This window comes from Odocoileus virginianus, chromosome 2 (assembly GCF_023699985.2).
Source record: "Odocoileus virginianus isolate 20LAN1187 ecotype Illinois chromosome 2, Ovbor_1.2, whole genome shotgun sequence".
Lineage (NCBI taxonomy): Eukaryota > Metazoa > Chordata > Mammalia > Artiodactyla > Cervidae > Odocoileus > Odocoileus virginianus.
The window spans coordinates 5887301-5908519 of NC_069675.1; the positions used below are offsets into that span (position 1 = coordinate 5887301).

General features: G+C 45.7%; 1 protein-coding gene across 12 annotated transcripts in view; it reads left to right on the forward strand.

Moving 5' to 3' along the window:
• The window catches only part of NPAS2 (neuronal PAS domain protein 2), a 198652-nt gene that overhangs the window by 99327 nt on the left and 78106 nt on the right, over positions 1-21219 (forward strand). For all 12 annotated transcript variants that reach the window (XM_070475081.1, XM_070475084.1, XM_070475108.1 and 9 more), the window contains exon 3: positions 10141-10289. In XM_070475081.1, coding sequence (XP_070331182.1) covers positions 10141-10289 — 149 coding nt within the window. The remainder of the gene's footprint in view (positions 1-10140; positions 10290-21219) is intronic.

The following is a 21219-nucleotide window of genomic DNA, read 5'->3' on the forward strand; positions in this document are numbered from 1 at the left end:
GACATGAGTTTGAGTAAACTCCGGGAGTTGGTGATGAACAGGGAGGCCTGGCGTGCTGCAAAGAGTCAGACACAACTGAGCGACTGAACTGAAGGAACTGGATGCCATGATCTTAGTTTTTTGAAGTTGAGTTTTAAGGTAGCTTTTTCACTCTCCTCTTTCACCTTTATCAAGAGGCTCTTTAGTTCCTCTTTGCTTTCTGCCACTAGGGTGGTGTCATCTGCATCTCTGAGGTTATTGATATTTCTCTGAGTAATCTTAATTCCAGCTTGTGATTCATCTAGCTCAGCATTTTGTATCCCCTCTCTCTTTGACTTTCCTCCCACCCTACCCCCACCATGTCATCCATCTAGGTCATCACAAAATACTGAGTTGAGTCCCCTGTGCTATATAGCAGCTTTGCACTAGCTATATATTTTATACATGTTAGTATATATATGTCAGTGCTAATCTCCCAATTTGTCCCATTCTCCCCTCACGCCCCTGTGTCCACATGTCCATTCTCTGTACTTTTTTCATGTTTGGTCATCCTAGGGTGACACCTTCATGCCCAGGGAAGGAGGACCTGCCCAATTTATCTGTCATCCTCCTTGTCCCCCCAAGAACTACCCAGAAATACATTTCCTCAAGAGTCTACTGTGACTATTGTCCAGCTTGACCCTGTATACTTTCCTGCTAAAGGGCCTGTTTTATTTTCAGACCCTGCCATCAGGCTTTCAGAACCTTTTGATTCCTGTGGGTCTCTTACATACTCATTTAGAAAGTGTGGGGAAAGAATGAAATGATGCCACTGCAGCAACATAGACAGACTTAGAGATTGTCAAACTGACTGAAGGAAGTCAGACAGAGAAAGAATACTATCACATGATATGCCTTATACGTGAAGTCTAAAACAAGGATACAAATGAATTTATTTTCAAAACAGGAGCAGATTTACAGGCATAGAAAACAAACTTATGGTTACTAAAGAAGAAAGGCAGGGAAGGGATAATTAGGAGGTTGGGATTAACATATGCACACTACTGTTTATAATGTGAGTTCGCTTGCTGGTTTAGAAAGATCTCCTGGAGGAAGAAATGGCAACCCACTCCAGTATGCTTGCCTGGAGAATCCCATGGACAGAGGCGCCTGGTGGGCTGTAGTCCGTAGGGGTTGCAAAGAGTTGGACACAACTGAGCACGCATGCACTATGTATATGAAACAAATAACTAATAAGGACCTACTATATATTACATGGAGCCCTCCTCAACACTCTGTAATAACTTATATGGGAAAAGAATCTTAAAAAAAGAATAGATACATGTGTATGTATAACTGAATCACTTTGCTGTATGCCTGAAACTAACACAACATTGTCAAATCAACTATAGTGCAATATAAACTAAAAATAATTTTTTAATGTAATGGAGAGGCATAGCACTAGAATTATCAAAATAATTTTGAAAAAGAAGACTAAAGCTGGAGAAATCCCATTATTAGTTTTAAGGCTTACTGTAAAACTACAGTAATCACACAGTGCCACTGGTGAAAGGAAAGCTCCATGGGTCCTTGGAACAAAGAGAGAAGAGATAACCTAGAAATTGAATCTCATAAACTTGATCAATTGATTTTTTTCAAGGGTGCAAAGGTAATTCAGTATAGAAGAATCTTTTCAAACCAGTGAGCTTGGAACAATTGAACAACCATATGCAAGCAAAGGGCTTCCCAGGTGGCACTTGTGGTAAAGAACCACCTGCCAATGCAGGAGATATAAGAGATGCAGGTTCGATCCCTGGGTCAGGAAGATCCGCTAGAGGGCATGACAACCCACTCCCGTATTCTTGCCTGGAGAATCCCAGGGACAGAGGAGCCTGGCGGGCTGCAGTCCACGGGGTCCTACAGAGTCAGACGTGACTGAAGCAACTTAGAACACACGCGCACATGCAAAGGTTAGCCTAAACCTTACATGCTATAAAAATAACTCAAAATGGATCCTAAGTCTAAACGCAAAATGTGTAAAACTCCCAGAAGAAAACACGGAAGAAAGTCTTCTTGGCCTGACGTTAGGCAAAGGGTTCTTAGATCTGCCACCAAAACACAATCCATAGAACAACCACCACAATATTGGAAAGTAATTAATCTCCAATTAAAATAAATAAGCTAATTTAAAAAATAAAAATAAACCCCCCAAAAATGATTAACTTGGGCTTCAATCAAAATTTAAAAAATGTTTGCTCTGTGAAGACACTGTTAAGAGAGTGAAAAGGCAAGCTGGCAAAATATTGATGAATCACGTGTCTGACAAAGGACTTGTATCAGAATACAAAAATACACTGCCTTACATCAACAGTAAGGAAACAAACAACTCAATTTAAAAATGGTGAAAGACATGAATGGATGCTTCACCAAAGAGGATACACAGATGGTGGAAAAGGACATGAAAAGATGTTCAACATCATTAGACATTAGAAAAATGCAAATGAAAGCCCAATGAGAATTGTCTACTGCCGAGTCACCTGGGAAGCCCTGCACATCTCTTTGACGAGCTAAAATTAAAAGTACCGACAATACCAACTCCCCTTGAGGATGTTGGAACATCCGGATCCCTCCTACATCACTTGTAAGAGGTAAAATGGTGCTCCTGCCCTGGAAAACAGTCTGGTGGTGTCTTAGAAAGTTAAACATCTGTGTGATCCAGCCATCCTTCTCCCAAGTTACTTACTACAGAGAGCTGACATCTTACATTCACACAAAAACCTGCACACAAATGTTCATAGCTGCTGTGTTTATCATGAAGGAAAATGGGAAACAATCCAAATTGCCTTAAGCAGGTGAACGGATAAGCCAGCTGTGTTATTGATATACCCATGCAATAGAAAGCTACTCAGCAGTGAGAAGGAGAAGGTATTAGTAGGTGCAGCAACTTGGATGAATTGGGTAGAAGCCAGCTCAAAAGGTTACTTGCTAAAAGGTTACCTGCTGTCTGATTGTGTTTGTACGACATTCCCGAAAAGAGAATGCAGTGATGGAGAACAGAACAGGAGCTTCCAGGAGTTACAGAGAGGGAGAGAGTGAAGGAATTTTGGAGGGAAGGGTAGAAGCGGGTGGGAGAGTGCAAGCGCTCCATAGCACAAGCAGACCTTCTCCACCACTTCCTAGTCATGAACTTCGGCAGTTGTCCATCCTCTGGGTACCTCAACGTCACCTGTGAAAGGGGAATGATAACAGATCACTGTGAGGACTAAAGGCATTAACACACATAAAGCCCTTAAAATAGTGCTATTACGTAGTAAGTGCCCAGACAGTGTTAGCGATGTCAACAGTGTCCCCTGGGAGAAACTAGAAAAGAGAGAAAGATCAGACTGGGGCTCACCAAGCCCTACAAAATCAAAGGTGGAGGCTTGTATCAAGGTGTGTTTAACACACACATACTCCTTCCCTTCCTCCCAGACCACCTCCCTGTCTCTTTTTCTCTTTCTGTTAAACTCAATAAAAAGAAAGTGGGTGGAAGATTTGAACAGACACTTCAAAAAGAAGGTATGTGAAAGCGCGTTAGACACAGGAAAATCTGTTCAATATCACTCGTCATCAGACAACTGCCAGTTAAAACCACAATGAGCAATGGATGCATAGATATAGAGAACAGACTTATGGACACAGAGGGGCGGAAGGAGAGGGTGAGACAAGCGGAGGAGGATGGAGACATATGCACTACCATGTGTAAAATAGACAGCCAGTGGATATTTGCTGTGTGGCTCAGGGAACTCAGATCAGGACTCTGTAACAACCTAGAGGAGTGGAGGGGGGGGGGGCGCGGGGCGGGGGGAGCTGGGAAGGGGAGGGAGGCTCAAGAGGGAAGGGACATGTGTATACCTGTGGCTGGTTCATGTTGATGGATAGCAGAAACCAACCAATATTGTGAAGCAATTATCCTTCAACTAAAAATAAATAAAAGAACAACCACAATGAGATAATGCTGCATGGCTAAAGGGAAGAAGGATTGGTAATGCTAAGTGCTGGCATGGATGTGGAGCAATAGAACTCTCATACACTGTAGGTAGGAATGCAGAAATAGGAGAGCCACTTTGTATAACTGTATAGTACTATCTTACAATGTTACACATACACTTAGCATGGGAAAGTCACTCAGTCATGGCTGACTCTTTGCGACCCCATTGACTGTAGCCTGCCAGGCTCCTCTGTCCATGGAATTCTCCAAGCAAGAATACTGGAGTGGGTAGCTGTTCCCTTCTCCAGGGAATCTTCCTGACCCAGGAATCGAACCAGGGTCTCCTGCATTGCAGGCAGATTCCTTACCAGCTGAGCTACCAGAGAATCCCTACACTTACCATGAAAGTGAAAGTGAAGTCGCTCAGTCGTGTCCGACTCTTTGCGACTCTGTGGACTGTAACCCACCAGGCTCCCCTATCCATGGGATTCTCCAGGCAAGAATACTGGAGTGGGTTACCATTTCCTTCTCCAGGGGATCTTCCCGACCCAGGGATCGAACCCAGATCTCCCACATTGGAGGCAGATGCTTTAACCTCTGAGCCACCAGGGAAGCCCAATAGGACCCAGCAATTTCACACCTGGGTATGTACCCAAGAGAGACATATGCCTATGTCTACACAGAGACAGGGAGATGGATGTTCACAGCAGGATTGTTCTTTTTGTTTAATTTTTATATGGTTTTTAAAGGTTACTTTCCACTTACAGTCATTTCAGAGTATTGGCTGTATTCCCCATGTTGTGCAATCAGGGCAGCATTACTTTATTAACTAATGTAGTTAATGGCTGTGCTCAGTCTTCATTGGTACGCGCAGGCTTTCTCTGGTTGTGGTGAGTGGGGGCTACTCTTATTGCTGTGCAGGCTTCTCATCTCGGCGTCTTCCCTTGTGGAACAGAGCTTCAGAACTCAGGGTCAGTAGCTGTGGCGCATGGGCTTGGTTGTCCTGAGGCATTGGGGATCTTACCACATCAGGGATTGAACACGTGTTCCCTGCATTGATGGGTGATTTTTAACCACTGGACCACCAGGGAAGCCCCCAGCATTATTCTTAATACCCTCAAACTGAAAACAGCCCAATGAACTATGAATCAGCAGTCAAAAGGAATGAAGTATTAATATATACAATAACATGGATGAATCACCAAAACTTTATGCTAAAGTCAACTACATTGTGCTGATTGCATTTATGTGAAATCCTAGAAAAAGGCAAAACTTCAGTGACAGCAGACCAGTGGTTTCCCAGGGCTGTGATCCAGGGGAGATCAACAACAAAGATGCAGGAGAAAACTTTTTAGGATGGAGGAACTATCTGACAGCTGAATTTTTGTGGTGCTTATGCTGGCTCAGCTGGTAAAGAATCTGCCTGCAATGCAGGAGACTTGGGTTCTATCCCTGGGTTGGGAAGATCCCCTGGAGATAGGAATGGCAACCCACTCCAGTATTCTTGTCTGGAAAATTCCATGGGCACAGGAGCCTGGCGGGCTACAGTCTGTGGGGTCACAAAGTCAGACACAACTAATACTTTCACTTTTCACTTTCAGGCAATTACTAAGATTCACCAAACCACACACATAATATGGATGAGTTTCACTGAACATAAATAAGGCCTCAAAGGACAAAACAAACCCTAAGCCTGCTTGGTTAAGTGTCTTTCAACCTGTTTTCCTGATGCCTTATGCCTGGTGGTCTTAGGGCCTGCTGAAACAGCCTCCTTTATCAGAAATAAGGTCATTTAAGGCTTTCTTTTTTTCCTTCTTGGCTCAGAGCTGCGGATCCAACTGACGCTGACCGATTTCCAGTGGGCACCATCGTGTGTCCCAGGCGGAGGCTGACAGAAACAAGCTTGTGTTCCTGTCACTAATGATATAAGCCTTCAACATCGGCTCTGCCAGGCTGTGTTCATTGTCATTACACCCATTGAAGAAGAGAACAGAGTTATAATGAGCCGGGTGTTATCCGCTCACCAATGATTTATAATGGGCAAACTAGGACAGGAATAGAGCTTTTTCTGGCTAAGGAGGTTGCATGTCACTCTTCAAATCTAGGCTGAGAATTTATTTATAATGCATAGACAGTCACTCAGAAAGTTAAAGGCCTCCTTTGTTCTCTCTCATGGGTTTGAACACTATGTGTTTTACCCTGGGCTAGCACAAAGGCCCCTCGGTGTCTTACTGTCACACCTGCAGTCAGCCTGTGATCGGGAGGGAGCGTTCCTGGGGATAGTGACTCGGCTAGAAATGAGGCCTTTGTAGAAAGGCCTAGAGGATTTCAGGCCCTCCCAAAACTCTGAGCAGAGACAGGAAGGAGGAAAAGGTCAGGAACAGGAAGAGACCCTTAGGTAACAGTAGCCACCTTGCACTTTAGGTGAACTTCAAAGAATTGCCTTAGAAGTTCTCAGATAACATCCCAAACTGAGATGAAATCAGCAAAAGGTGCTGTATGAACGGGTGCGTTGAAATCAAGACAGGTCGAGGGACTCCCCTGGTGGCCAGTGCAGGGTGCAGGGGACATGGGTGTGATCCCTGGTCTGGGGAGATCTCACACGCCGGGGAGCAACTCAGCTCATGTGGCACGGGTACTGAGCCCATAGGCCACAGCTACTGAAGCCCGGGTGCCTGGAGCCTGTGCTCTGAAACAAGAGAAGCCATGGCGGTAAGAAGCTGATGCACGCAACTGGAGAGTGGCCCCAACTCGCCACAACTAGAGAAAGCCCACGTGCAGCAGCAAAGACCCGGAACAGCCAAAAATTTTAAGAATAAAAAGGGCAGGTCGTGTCTAATTGGGTAGCAACAAGCAGAATGTTTATGACCATCACGGTGTCTAAGGAAAGGGTATTTGGGGCGTGTGCCTAGGTTTCCAAGTGCTCTTGGGGAAACCTGAATCTCCGTGGATCCTGACACCTGTGGATATTGGTACCTACCCCACAGCATGTGAATCCCTCTAAGGGGAACCCACAGAGTTGTCATAAGCCACCAGCACCCTCCAAATCACTGTAGATGGTGACTATAGCCACAGAATTAAAAGATGCTAGCTCCTTAAAAGAAAAGCTATAACAAACCTAAACAGCATATTAAAATGCAGAGATATCACTTTGCTTGACAAAGGTCCATATAGTCAAAGCTATGGTTTTTCCAGTAGTCATGTATGGATGTAACAGTTGGACCATAAAGAAGGTTGAGCACCAAAGAATTGATGCTTTTGAACTGTGGTGTTGGGGAAGACTCTTGAGAGTCCCTTGGCCCGCAAGGAGATCCAACCAGTCAATCCTAAAGGAAATCAACCCTGAATATTCATTGGAAGGACTGATGCAGAAGCTCCAGTATTTTCGCCACCTGATGTGAAGAGCCAACTCATTGGAAAAGACCCTGATGTTGGGAAAGAGTGAGGGAACAGGAGAAGGGGGAGGCAGAGGGTGAGATGGTTGGATGGCATCCCTGACTCAACAGATAGGAGTCTGAGCAAACTCCAGGAGATAGTGAAGAACAGGGAAGTCTGGCGTGCTGCAGTCCATGGGGTCTCAAACAGTCGGACATGACTGAGCAACTGAACCACGACAACACCCAGCATCCTGTCCTGGCCACACATTGGCCGGTGACCTCCTGGTGGGTGACGAGCCGCCCTGGCACCTTGGTCCTGGGCCCCAGGCTGCCTGGACCAGAAAGTAGACTGAGTTTGATGGGCCCTGCAGCTGTGGTCCCTGTTCTCTCACGAAACTGACTTTCTAGAACAAATTCATCTGGGCTGAATTTGGGAGGGCTGAGTCTGCCTTCCCAGCCCTGGATCAACTTTAAGTAAGCTGGCTGTGGAGGAGGGGCTTGACCTGTGGAGCTGAGAGCCGGCCCCAAGCCTGTGATGTGCTAAGGATCAAGGCCTCTGGGACAGCCCTGCTTCCCAGGCTGGTAGAGGTGGTTGGGGCGGTGTGGGTGGTGGGGGCGGGGGGGGCGGGGTCTTTGTTTAATAGAGCAGCCCCTGCAGCCATGGTTTCCTCTCCAAGTTCCCAGGACCCTGGGGTCCTCAGAGCCTCAGTGGGAAGACGCCTCAAACTGAGTGGCTCCACATTGATTACTTCTGTAGTTGTGTGGTATAGTATGTCATTTTTTTTTAATATACTCTATTTTTAGAACAGTTTTAAGTTCCAGCAGGATCGGGTGGAAGGACAAAGATTTCCCATATGCCCTCTTTTCCCATATGCCCTCTGCCTGTATATATGCACAGCCTCCCCTGTTATCAACAACCCCCAACAAGGGTGGTTCATTTGCTGCAATTGATGATGCCGCATTGACAGGTTATTATCCCCCAAAAGACTATAGTCTACTTTCGGGTTCACTCTTGGGATTGTACATTCTATGGGTTTGGGCAAATGCATGCACCATCGTGATATCATACAGAGCAGTTTCCCATCCCTAAAAATTCTCTGGACTCTGTGTTTTCATCCCTCCCCCCTCAACCCCTGGCCTACTGATGATCTTTTCACTATTGCCATAGTTTTCCCTCTTGCAGAGTGTCATAGAGTGGGACCCTTGAATATGGAGACTTTTTAGATGGGCTCTTTCACTTTGTAATGTGCACTGAAGTTTCCACTGTGTCATTTTTTAAATTAATAATGTATTTATCACTTTTGGTTGTTTCGGGTCTTTGCTGCTGTGCACGGACTTTCCCTAGTTGCAGCAAGCGGGAGCTATTCTTCCCAGGCTTCTCCTTGCAGGGGCCTCTCCTGTTGCAGGGCACAGGGTGTGGGGCACGCGGGCTTCAGTAGCTCCAGCTCTCGGGCTCGAGAGCACAGGCTGGATAGTTGGGGCTCATGGCCTCAGTTGCTCTGCAGCACTTGGGATCTTCTTGGATCAGGGACTGAATCCACGTCCCCTGCGTTAACAAGCGGACTCTCATCTACTGCACCACTGGGGAAGTCCAACTGTGTCATTTTAAAACGGGTCCAGATACATCTAGCGGCTTGTCAGTCACGTGCAATCCCTGTCACGTTGGCTCTGGACCATGTGTGGCTTGTGGATGGTTTTGTGGGGGTGTGCCTGGACCCCCCCAGTAGGATGATGAGCTCTGGGGAAGGGGACGGGCTTGTGCCCTGGTGGTACTGGCTCTCTACTGAATGCTTGGGGTGCCTGCCTATCCTTTGTGGCTTGGTACCAGAAGCTGGGTGCTCTGGGTTAGAAGGAATCTGGTTTGGGCTTGAGGATGGGCTGTTACAGCAAACCCTTCAGGGCTATTTATATTGATGAAGAGTATGTCGTTCGCTTCTGGAGTCAGAGCATCTGAGCTCTGACCGTAGAGCCCATCTGTAAGATTTTGCACCTGAGCTTCCCACGTGGCTCAGTGGGAAAGAATCCACCTGCCAGTGCAGAAGACAGCTCAATCCTGAGTCAAGATCCCCTGGAGGAGGAAATTGCAATCTACTCCAGTATTCTTGCCAGGAGAATCCCATGGACAGAGGAGCTTGGCAGGCTACAGCCCCTGGGGTCACAAAGAGTCGGACACAACTGAGCAACTGACTGACTGACTGACAGGACTCATTAATACTGTCTCTCTTTGTGTCCAGGAGTCTGGCATAAAATTTTCTCTGTCCCCATCACCCAGCTCGGAAATATGACAAATGCTCCTTTCCCTGAAAAATTTCTATTGTTTGTTTGTTTTTGTTTTTTTAATTAGAATCATTATTTGAATATTTGTTTTCACTTATGTGGCAGCACCGGCTCTTAGTTGTGGCTCTTTGATCTTACTTGCAGCATTCAAACTCTTAGTTGCATCGTGTGGGATCTAGTTCCCTGACTAGGGATGGATCCTGGGCCCCTGTGTTAAGAGCACAGTCTTAGTCACTGGACCACCAGGGAAGTCCCTCCTTGAAAAGTTTTGATCAGATAATCTCAGCAGAATACACTCTGACCTAAAGTACCTTCAGCCCATAAGAAAACCTCCTGAAAGTGGACTGTTCCAGTAACCTGGGCCTTTCCTGCAAAGTGGGAGACCTGAGTTCCATCCTTGGCTCAGGAAGATCCCCTGGAGGAGAAGATAGCAACTCACTCCAGCTTTCTTGCCTGGGAAATCTCATGGACAGAGAAGCTTGGGGGGCTACAGTTCATGGGGTCGCAAAGAGTCAGACACGAGTGAGAGACTAACATTTTCACTTTTTGTGTTGACAGAGCTTCCCGAAACAAGTCTGAGAAGAAGCGTCGGGACCAATTCAATGTCCTCATCAAAGAGCTCAGCTCCATGCTGCCTGGCAACACGAGGAAGATGGACAAGACCACCGTGCTGGAGAAGGTCATTGGGTTCTTGCAGAAACACAATGGTAACCATTACCCTCTTTCCGTTTTTATTTCTCTTCCTGCCATTTCCACTTGACAACTTTATCAAGTTGGCTTCCCTGGTGATTCAGACGGTAAAGAATCTGCCTGCAGTGCAAGAGGCCAGGGTTCAATCCCTGGGGTGGGAAGATCCAATGGAGAAGGGAATGGCTACCCACTCCAGTATTGTAGCCTGAAGAATTCCATGGATAGAGGAGCCTGGTGGGCTACAGTTCTTGGGGTCATAAAGAGTCAGACATGACTAAGGGACTAATACTTTCACTTTTCTCTCACTTTTATCAAGCTTGTCTTCCTGGTGTTCTCAGGTTTGGGGCTTAAGTCTCCTGCCTCTGCATTTCCGTTTTATTCTTCCAGTAGTCTCAAGACTTCTCCAACTATACAGCACTGGTAATAAAACTTCTAGGTTAATGATGAAAAGATTCTCTCTGGTGAGAGACACCCAGAGAGGTTCACAGAGTTACATGAAGAAGAGAAGAGGGAGGAGGGAGATAGAGACGAGCAGGAGGAGAAAAGGGGGGACTCAAGAGGAGAGAGACAGATCTACGCAGTTCTCTGTTCCCAGAGTGTTCTCTGTAGCCCAGACACCCACAACGATTCGCAGAATTGGATTGGAAAGAGAAGGGGAAGGGAGGAAATAGAGGTGTTCTGAGGTAGAAAACAAAGAGTCAAAAGTGGGAGAGAGTAATCAACACACTCTTGAATAGAAATGGGAACTGAATATTGGATTCTTAAATGTCCAAAATTTATATCACATACTGAAAAACAAAGATTAAGAATCTAGAGTAGAGGTTAGACTCTTAAAAATACAATATTAAAAACAAAAACAAAAACACAAAAAATTTTAGAAATATATTTGAAGTTTGGTTTAAAATTAGGGCTTCTCTTTTTTTTTTGCAAGGTTATAGTGAAATGAAAATGAAAATTAAGGAGTAATAGAGGAGTAATAGAGGACTTTAAAAGAAAATAAGAGAAAAAAAAGAAAAAAGAAAAAAAAGGGAAAAAGAAAAAAAAAGAAAAAAAATTTTTTTTCCTAATTAAAAAAATCGTAAAAATATATGAAAATGAAAGTTAAGGAGTAATGGGGGAGTAATAGGGAATTTTAAAAGAAAACAAAAGAGAAAAAAATAAAAAAGAAAAGAAAAAAAATTTTTTTAATTAAAAAAAAAAAGTAAAAACATATCTAGAAATTTCTCTGGAGCTGTTGCGGTCAGTGTGGGTTCGGTTCAGTTTCAGATAGCTCCTCGTTCCAGCTTACACTTCCCGACATCTATAGGCCCCTTCCGGTGTAGTCGGTGTTACCTACAGGGATTTTAAACTGTTGCACCGATCCCTTCTGAAGCTGTTCCCTTTGTTTATTTGGCTTCTGTTTGCCGGTCTCTTCAGTGCCTAATTTCCGCCCTGACACAGGCGGGCAGAGGTGGTCTGTTGTTCAGGTTGCTAGTTCAGTCCCGCTGCGGGGAGGGCGGGGCGCTGTAGACAGATATGGCTGTGTGTGGGTAGCTGTCACAGAGTTCTGGCCACACTGGGTTTGCCCCGTTCACGGGTGTGTGCTCTCCCGGCTGCTCTATATGGAGCGTGCCCTGCGTTGCGTGTGGTTCCAGTTTTCGGGTACTCCACAAAAGCGCAGACTCGGTTGCGCCTGCGTTTTGTGCCTTCCCCGGCCCGAGCAGCTCAGGCAGCCAGGAGCTTGACGGGCGCACTCTCCCTGGGTGCGGTGCACCTTCTCCCCTCCGTGGTCCCAGCCTCAGTTTCCACCCACGCCAGTCGGGTGCGTGCGCCTTGTGTTTAGCCGTAACCCTCCTGGCAGATGTCGACCATCCAGAATCTCAGGAAGTTAGAAACTGGAGGCCTGTTTGCAGTGTGGTAGGGGATGCCGCCTTAGGGGCCGAGTTTGCCCCTTTCCCCTCCCCTCTGCCTCCTGCCTCCGGCGGGGGTGGGCCAGTCCGCAGCTGGCTAGCTCCTCTGGACTTGCTCAGACCCTTTGTTCTGCGAACGGCCAGCAGTGTGTTCGGGCCGGTTACTTTTCTCTCTCTCTCTTTTGCTATCCCACAGTTTAAGTCGCTATCTCACAAAAGCTCCCTCCGATTGCCCTCAGGGCACTCAGGCCCGGTCTTACCCTAAGCAATGCTGCCCGCTCCTCTCCGTTCCACCCCACTTGCTGGTGGCGGATGCGGGCGTCTGGGGTACTTTTCTGCTGGGAGTTGCTTTTAGGCACATAGTCTGTAGGTTTTATTTATTTTTCCTCACAGTTAGGTTCGAAAACTTCCCCTAGACCCGCCAGTGCGAGGGTTTCCTGGTGTTTGGAAACTTCCTCTATTAAGACTCTCTTCCCGGGATGGCTCTCCGTCCCTAGCTCTTTTGTCTCTCTTTTTATCTTTTATATTTTGTCCTACTTCCTTTCGAAGACGATGGGCTGCTTTTCTGGGCGCCTGATGTCCTCTGCTAGCGATCAGAAGTTGTTTTGTGAAGTTTGCTCAGCGTTCAACTGTTCTTTCGATGAATTTGTAGGGGAGAAAGTGGTCTCCCCGTCCTATTCCTCCGCCATCTTGGCTCCTCCTCCAAGTTTGTCTTCCTGCTCGGTTCTCCCCAGCAAACCAGACCTCCTTGGTCATAGGTTTCCTCTTTCCAACATACTCCACCCTCCAGAAAAACCGCATCTCCAGTAGGTTTGGGGCAGGACATGCCCAAATTGCTTTCTCAGCCAGCGGGGCAGACTCACAGGTAACATCTAGCCAAGCAGGGCAGCACAAACTTTGGGAGCATCTTGCTTAAAAATGTCTACAGCAGTCCTTTTCATTCAGCCCTCCAGGCACCATGCCCAGGTATTAATTTCCCGTTGACTTAAACTGTACTGATGTCTCCATTCATTTCCACCACCATCACCCTGAAAATCCCTGGCCTTCTGATCAACACCATGGAAAAAAGTAATCAAAAATAATTAAATGACTTAATGTCAAATCTGTTTTTTCAATGAGATGTAACTCACATAGCATAAACTTCACAACTTTAGAGTTTATAGCTCTGTGGTTTTTAGTACAATCTTTTCATGAGGTTGTGCAAGCATCAATACTATCTAAATGTATTGTCCCTCAAAGAAACCCTGTGGGGATTCCCAGCTGGTACTAGTGGTAAAGAATCTGCCTGCCAATGCAGGAGATGCAAGAGATGCAGGTTTGATCCTTAGATTGGGAAGATCCCCTGGAGAAGGAAATGCCAACCCACTCCAGTATTCTTGCCTGGAAAATCTCATGGACAGAGGAGCCTGGCAGGCTACAGTCCATGAGGTTGCAAGGGTCGGACACAACTTAGCGACTAAACCCACTCCATACACATGGAATCATACAATATGTGGTCTTTTGTTTCCAGCTTTTTTCACTTAACATCCGTATGTTAGCAACTACCTGTGTTTCATTTCATTTTATGGCCAAACAATATTCTATTGTATGGATATACCATTTCATGTATCTGTTTATCTTTTGACAGATATTTGGGCATTTTCATTTGGGGGCTGTTAAATAATGCTGATGTGGTACACTCCTGTGCTTATTTTTTGAGTGAATATATATTTTCAGTTCTCTTGGGTATGTATCTAGGAGTGGACCTGCTAGGTCAAATGGTAACTTGGTGTTTAAATTTTAGGGAAACTGACAGACTTTTCCATAGCAATTGTACCATTTTACATTCCAAACAGCAATGTGTGAAGGTTCCAGTGCCTCCACATCTTTACCAGTACTGTTGCCAGGTGTGTGTGTGTATGTGTGTGTGTTTATTGTAGCCTTCCTAGTTGGTAAGAAGTGGTATCTCATTGTGGTTTTGGTTTGCATTTCCCTAATACCTAATGATGTTGAGCTTTTCATGGACCTTAATGGCAATTTGTATCATCTTTTGAGGATGTCTGTCCAAATCCTTTGCCCATTTTTAATCAGGTTATTTATGTTTTTACTGTTGAGTTGTAAGAGTTCCTCATACAGTCTGGATACTAGACCCTTACCAGATACGTAATTTGCAGATATATCCCTCATTCTGTGAGTTGTCTTTTCAGTTTCTTTTTTAAAATACTTATTTATTGCTATTTTTTGCTGCACTGGGTCTCTGTTGCTGTGCGTGGACTCTCCCCAGTGGTGGAGAGTGGGGGCTGCTCTAGTTGCGGCGTGTGGCTTCTCCTTGTGGTGACTGCCCTTGTTGCGGAGCACAGGGCTCTGGGGCACACAGGCTTCAGAAGCTGCTGCACGTGAGCTCAGTAGCTGGCGACCTGCAGGCTTCAGAGCGCAGGCTCAGTCGTTGTGGCCCCTGGGCTTCGTTGCTGCATGGCTTTTGGGATCTTCTTGGACCAAGGATCAAACCTATGTCACCTGCATTAGCAGGCAGATTCTTAAGCTCTGGATCACCAGGGGAGCCAGACTTGTATAATATTAAGCTATAATTGAAGCATTTAGATAGAAGCCATAAATTAAACATTTAGATAGTTCGTCCATTTTGAGTTACTCTTTTGTATATAGAAAAAGGGAGGGAGTCAGAATTTGTCCTTTGACCTAAGATTATCTAGTTATCCCAGCAGTCCACTTAAAAAAAAAACAAAAAAACTTTTTGATGCTTTGTAAAGGTATAACGCACATACAGAAAATACACAGTCAGAACTGTATGGTTGAATTAGTCATCACAGAGTGAGTGCAGCCAGGAAACCAACACCCAGGTCACGAAATAAAAGCTTCCCCCGTAGATGCCCCTCCTATTTAACTCTGCTTTCCCCAAAGATAATCTCTGACTGCTTTCTTTCTATCTTCCTTCCTTCCTCTCTTCCTTTTTCTTTCTTTCTTTGCTGGTTTGATGCTGCACACAGACTTTCTCTGCTTGCAGTGAGTGGGGACTACTCTTCATTGCAGTGGTTTCTCTTGGTGCAGAGCATAGGCTCTAGGCATGCGGGCTTCGGTTGGTGCCGTTCTCGGGCTCAGTACTGTGATGCACAGGCGTAGTCGCCCTGCAGCATGTAAGATCTTAGTTCCTGGAGCAGGGATTGAACCCATGTCCACTGCATTGGCAAGACAGATTCTTAACCACTGGACCACCAGGGAAGTCCCCTCTGACCGACTTCTAATACCAGAGATGGGTTTTTTCCTGTTGGAGCCTTATTCAGATGAAATCGTATGTTCTGAACATCATGTTTGTGTGATGAAGCCATGCTCTTCCAGCTCGATGGCTAGTTCTTCTTCCTTGGTACCTAGTATCCCATTCTATGAATTTACAACCTGAATCCATCCTTGAACTTACGTCTTTCTCAAAGTATCCTCTCTTCATTTTACTCCCCTTCAATCCTTTTACCTCTTGGTCTTCCCAGGTGGTGCTAGCGGTAAAGAGCCCACCTGCCAATGCAGGAGATTTAAGACACGTGAGTTTGATCCTTGGGTCTGGAAGATCCCCTGGAGGAGGGCATGGCAGTCCACTCCAGTATTCTTGCCTGGAGAATCCCATGGACAGAGGAGCCTGGTGGGCTACAGTCCACAGACTTGCAAAGAGTTGGACATGATTAGAACAACTTAGCACACATGCAAATCGTTTTCACTCCTAGCGTTGCCCACCGTACACTACCGCTTGCCTGTGGATGATACCAAAAATTTTAAGAACAGTTAGGAGGATTCAGGAACTATTAACAAGCAGGTAGAACAGAATCCTTTTTTTTTCCTTAATCATGACACCAAGCAACCAAGCATATTAAAGTCAGAAATGTCAGATTATTGAGGAGATAATTACAGTTCTTCTGTGCTTGCCATGAGGCTTCTCCTTCACTGAACAGTTTCCCAGACAAGATGATTTCATGGGAGAGGGCACAGCTGGGACACTAGAAAGTTTCATTATACTTGTTATTCTTTTATTATTCCTGTCATAATTGTATATACCTATTACAAATGTGACAGTAATGATATAGCCTCCTTTTTTGTCCCCCCTCCACCCAAAGTTGCCCAGGGGAGAGCAAAGAACATGTTAATTGCTTTTGTTAAAAGTTGGGGGAGAACAATCAAGCCGGGATTGGAATAAAGTTTTGCAGCAGCATTTGATTGCCCCTAATAGTTTAAGCAGAATGGTTATATGTCCTAACTGATGATTTAGCTAAATGAAAGAGCAGGTTGGTTTGATTACCAAGATATTTTGTGCAAATTACTCAAACCAGGTCAGTGTCACCAAGAAATAGGACAGCCGGGATCAAGTTCATCTGTGTGACATTTATGCTGGGCTCTGCCCACTGTGGAATTACAGAATTGTCAAATCTGGAACCTGGAGAGGATGGGTCAGCAGAAATTCAGCCTGCTACCACCCGGAGCTCCTGTGTCCACCTCACCTTTTTCATAAGACTGAGCCCTACCCCACACGACCCACTGAAATGCAGAATCAACCCCAGATCTCCCTCATCCTTATCCCATACACAAAAGAAAACAGAAAATCCATAACAGATTTTATGAAGAGATATAGCGGCTGGACCAAAATTTAGATTAAAGCAAAAAACAAAAAACAAGCAATAACTTAACTTATAATCCAAATGGTTGTGAACTCTGCAGGCATCTTCAAAGGAGCATGGTCTGCATTCATTTGGGGCTCACCCTGAGCCAGCAGGAGCTGCTTAAGGCCTCTGCAGAGTAACTTGTGAAAAGTGCCAGTCACTCAGTTGTGTCCAACTCTTTGCAACCCTCTGGACTGTGGTCCGCCAGGCTCCTCTGTCCATAGAGTTCTCCAGACAAGAGTCCTGGAGTAGGTAGCCATCCCCTTCTCCAGGGCGTCTTCCTGACCCAGGAACCGAGCCCTGGTCTCCTGCATTGCAGGCAGATTCACCTAATCTGAGCCACAAGGGGAGCCCCATAGAATAATTCACCAGGGTATAACTCATAGGAGCCTCATGGTGGCCCTTTGAGTTTGTACCATTTCACAGATGAGGCAACTGAAGTGTAAAGATGTTAGGTCATTAACAGACAGCCAGGAAGGCACAGAATCTAAACCAGGCTGTTCTGTCTCCAGAGCCCAAGTTTTTAACATTAAACCCTACTGCTTCTCTACGACAGGTGATGTATGAGACTCTCTTAGATACAGACACCATAGCCACATTATAGCAATTCATTGGTGTGGCCATTTATGTTCTTAATTTGCTTATTCATTCATTCACTTTTCGGTTGTGCTGGGTGTCTGTTGCACGGCGCAGTCCTTCTGCGGTGGCAGTGAGTGGGGGCTATGCTCTGTTGTGGTGTGCGCGCTTCTCGGGGCAGTGGCTTCTCTTGTTGTAGAGCACAGGCTCCAGGGCCCTTGAGCTTCACGGGCTTAGTTGCTCCGTGGCATGCAGGATTTTCCCAGACCAGGGGGGATTGAAGCTGTGTCCCCTGCATTGGCAGGAGGATTCTTAACCACTAGACCCCCAGGGAAGCCCCAGTGTGGCCATTAACTCTATTAATTCTCACCCCTGGTGGCCCCTTAGAATCACCCAAGAAGCTTTTAAAAATACTTATTACTGGGTCACACCTCACAGACTAACACATCAGAATGTCTAGGGATGGAACCCAGGTTGTGAGCTGGGGCCAGTTTGTACCAGCTTGCAAAAGATGATTGTTAAATTTTTAAGAGTTTTGCAAGCCAGCTGATATCATGTTGGCAGCTTGAAACCAGTGAGGGTCTGAGTATTTATACCCTAGAAATAGGCAAACATGACTGATGTGGGGATGGAGAGCCTTCCGCCAGATCACCCCTGGGTCAGGCCTAAACATCCATGTTTTTAAAGATGCCCGGGTGAAGTCAGCATACAGTCAGGGTTAAGACCTGTGGATTTATACATTTTCTAAATTTATTGTTGACTGCGCTGTGTCTTCGTTGCTGCGCAAGGGCTTCCTCTAGTTGTGAGCAGGGACTACTCTTCATTGCAGTGTGCAGGCTTCTCATTGCAGTGGCTTCTCTTCTTGCGGGCCACAGGCTCTAGGGCACGTGGGCTCAGTAGTTGATATGGTGGTGGTGGTGGTGGTTTAGTTGCTAAGTCGTGTCTGACTCCTGCAACCCATGGATTGTAGCCCACCAGACTCCTCTGTCCATGGGATTCTCCAGGCAAGGATACTGGAATGGGTTGCCATTTCCTTCTCCAGTAGTTGATATGCACAGGCTTAATTGCTTCATCGCATGTGAGATCTTCCTGGATCGGGGATCGAACCCGTGTCTCCTGCATTGGCAGGCAGACTTGTAACCACTGGGCCACCAAGGAGGCCCAGAAGTGTGGATTTTGGTGTGCTTTCTGCCTTCATCCTGAAGGGAGATCACATGATACTTGAGCTATGCAGGTAGTCATTAAAATAATTTAGCTCTTTCATCCATCATCTGCCAAGCATCCCTGTTTTCTCAGTTTGGGAGATAAACCTTGACCCTGGAATGCATACTTCTGGAAGTAATTCCAAATCAAAACGAGCATCTGACCATGTTTCTCCATCGGGAAATGTGTCATCAGTATCTGTTACAGGAGCATGCTCAGTCACTAAGTCACGTCCAACTCCTTGTGACCTCGTGGACTGTAGCCCACCAGACTCCTCTGTCCATGAGATTTCCCAGGCAAGAAGACTGGAGTGGGTTGCCAGAGCTATTACAGAAGAGACGCCTCTAAGTTATGTCAATAGTAGGGTGTAGTGAGCAGCCTTCTTCACGGCCATCTGTCCCTTCCACAGGACCAGGCTGACCTGTGTGCTTTCTTCTTCCTGTGTGAGTCTCAGCTAGCTTGATGGCATCTTCTCCCAACATCATATCCCAGTCCTCACCCTTGGCCTTCCAGATGTCTGCCTTAGAAGGCGGGGGTGGGGTAGGGAGGACAGCAGAGCAAGGAGACATGTCCCTATTGGGCAGGGTGATAGTTACCCCACCAGCCTACTTTCTGCCCCATTTTCTAGACTCTTCCTTGACCATATATAGCCCAACATTGTCCTGCTGGTTCCTGTGGAGCACGAGCTATTGGAAGGCAGGTGTTCTAGGGCATAAGTACAACCTACGCGATGGTAGGCTTTGGGGGCTCCACTGTTAATTGCAATGCTTCCCTTAAAACTTGCTCCCATATGGCTGTATTTCCCTTGCTATTTAGAAGCCACTTGGACCATATTGCTCTGCTCATCCTGCCCAGTCACCTACAGCTTGTAATGTTGGTCCCATCAAATGCCAGTGAAGACTCAATTCAGTTCAGTCAGTTTAGTCGCTCAGTCATATCTGACTCTTTGCAACCCAATGGACTGCAGCACGCCAGGCTTCCCTGTCCATCACCAACTCTCAGAGCTTACTCAAACTCATGTCCATCGCATCGGTGATGCCATCCAATCTTCTCATCCTCTGTCACCCCCGTTCTCCTTTTTATTTTTTAAATGTTTTTCCTCTTCTCCACTTGCCTTCAATCTCTCCCAGCATCAGGGTCTTTTCAAATGAATCAGTTCTTAGCATCAGGTGGCCAAAGTATTGGAGTTTCAGCTTCAACATCAGTCCCTCCAGTGAATATTCAGAACTGATTTCCTTTAGGATTGACTGGTTGCATCCCCTTGCAGTCCAAAGGACTCTCAAGAGTCTTCTCCAACACCACAGTTCAAAAGCATCAGTTCTTTGGCGCTCAGCTTTCTTCATGTTCCAACTCTCACATCCATACATGACTACTGGAAAAACCATAGCTTTGACTAGACAGACCTTTGTTGGCAAGGTAATGTCTCTGCTTTTTAATATGCTGTCTAGGTTGATCATAGCTTTTCTTCCAAGCAGCAAGTGTCCTTTAATTTCATGGCTGCAGTTACCATCTGCACTGATTTTGGAGCCCCCAAAAATAAAGTCTGCCACTGTTTCCCCATCTATTTGCCATGAAGTGATGGGAACTGATGCCATGATCTTAGTTTTCTGAATATTGAGTTTTAAGCCAACTTTTTCACTCTCCTCTTTCACTTTCATCAAGAGGCTCTTTAGTTCTTAGCTTTCTGCCATAAGGGTGGTGTCATCTGCATATCTGAGGTTATTGATATTTCTCCCGGCAATCTGGATTCCAGCTTATGCTTCATCCAGCCTGGCATTTCTCATGATGTACTCTGCATACAAGTTAAATAAGCAGGGTTACACTGTATAGCCTTGACGTACTCCTTTCCCGATTTGGAACCAGTCTGTTGTTCCATGTCCAGTTCTAACTATAGCTTCTTGACCTGCATACAGATTTCTCAGGAGGCAGGTCAGGTGGTCTGGTATTCCCATCTCTTTAAGGATTTTCTGCAGTTTATTGTGATCCACACAATCAAAGGTTTTGGCATAGTCAATAAAGCAGAAATAGATGTTTTTCTGGAACTCTTGCTTTATCGATGATTCATCAGATGTTGGCAATTTGATCTCTGGTTCCTCTGCCTTTTCTAAATCCAGTTTGAATATCTGGAAGTTCATGGTTCACATACTGTTGAACCCTGGCTTGGAGAATTTTGAGCATTGCTTTGAGATAGCGTTTGAGATGAGTGCAATTGTGCCATAGTTTGAGCATTCTTTGGCATTACCTTTCTTAGGGATTGGAATGAAAACTAACCTTTTCCAGTCCTGTGGCCACTGCTGAGTTTTCCAAATTTGCTGACATATTGAGTGCAGCACTTCCACAGCATCATTTATGATTTGAAATAGCTCAACTGGAATTCCATCACCTCCACTAGCTTTGTTCGTGGTGATGTTTCCTAGGACCCACTTACTTCACATTCCAGGATGTCTGGCTGTAAGTGAGTGATCACACCATTGTGGTTATCTGGGTCATGAAGATCTTTTTTGTATAGTTCTTCTGTGTGTTCTTGCCACCTCTTCTTAATATCTTCTGCTCCTGTTATGTCCATACCGTTTCTGTGCTTTATTGTGCCCATCTTTGCATGAAATGTTCTCTTGGTATCTCTAATTTTCTTGAAGAGATTT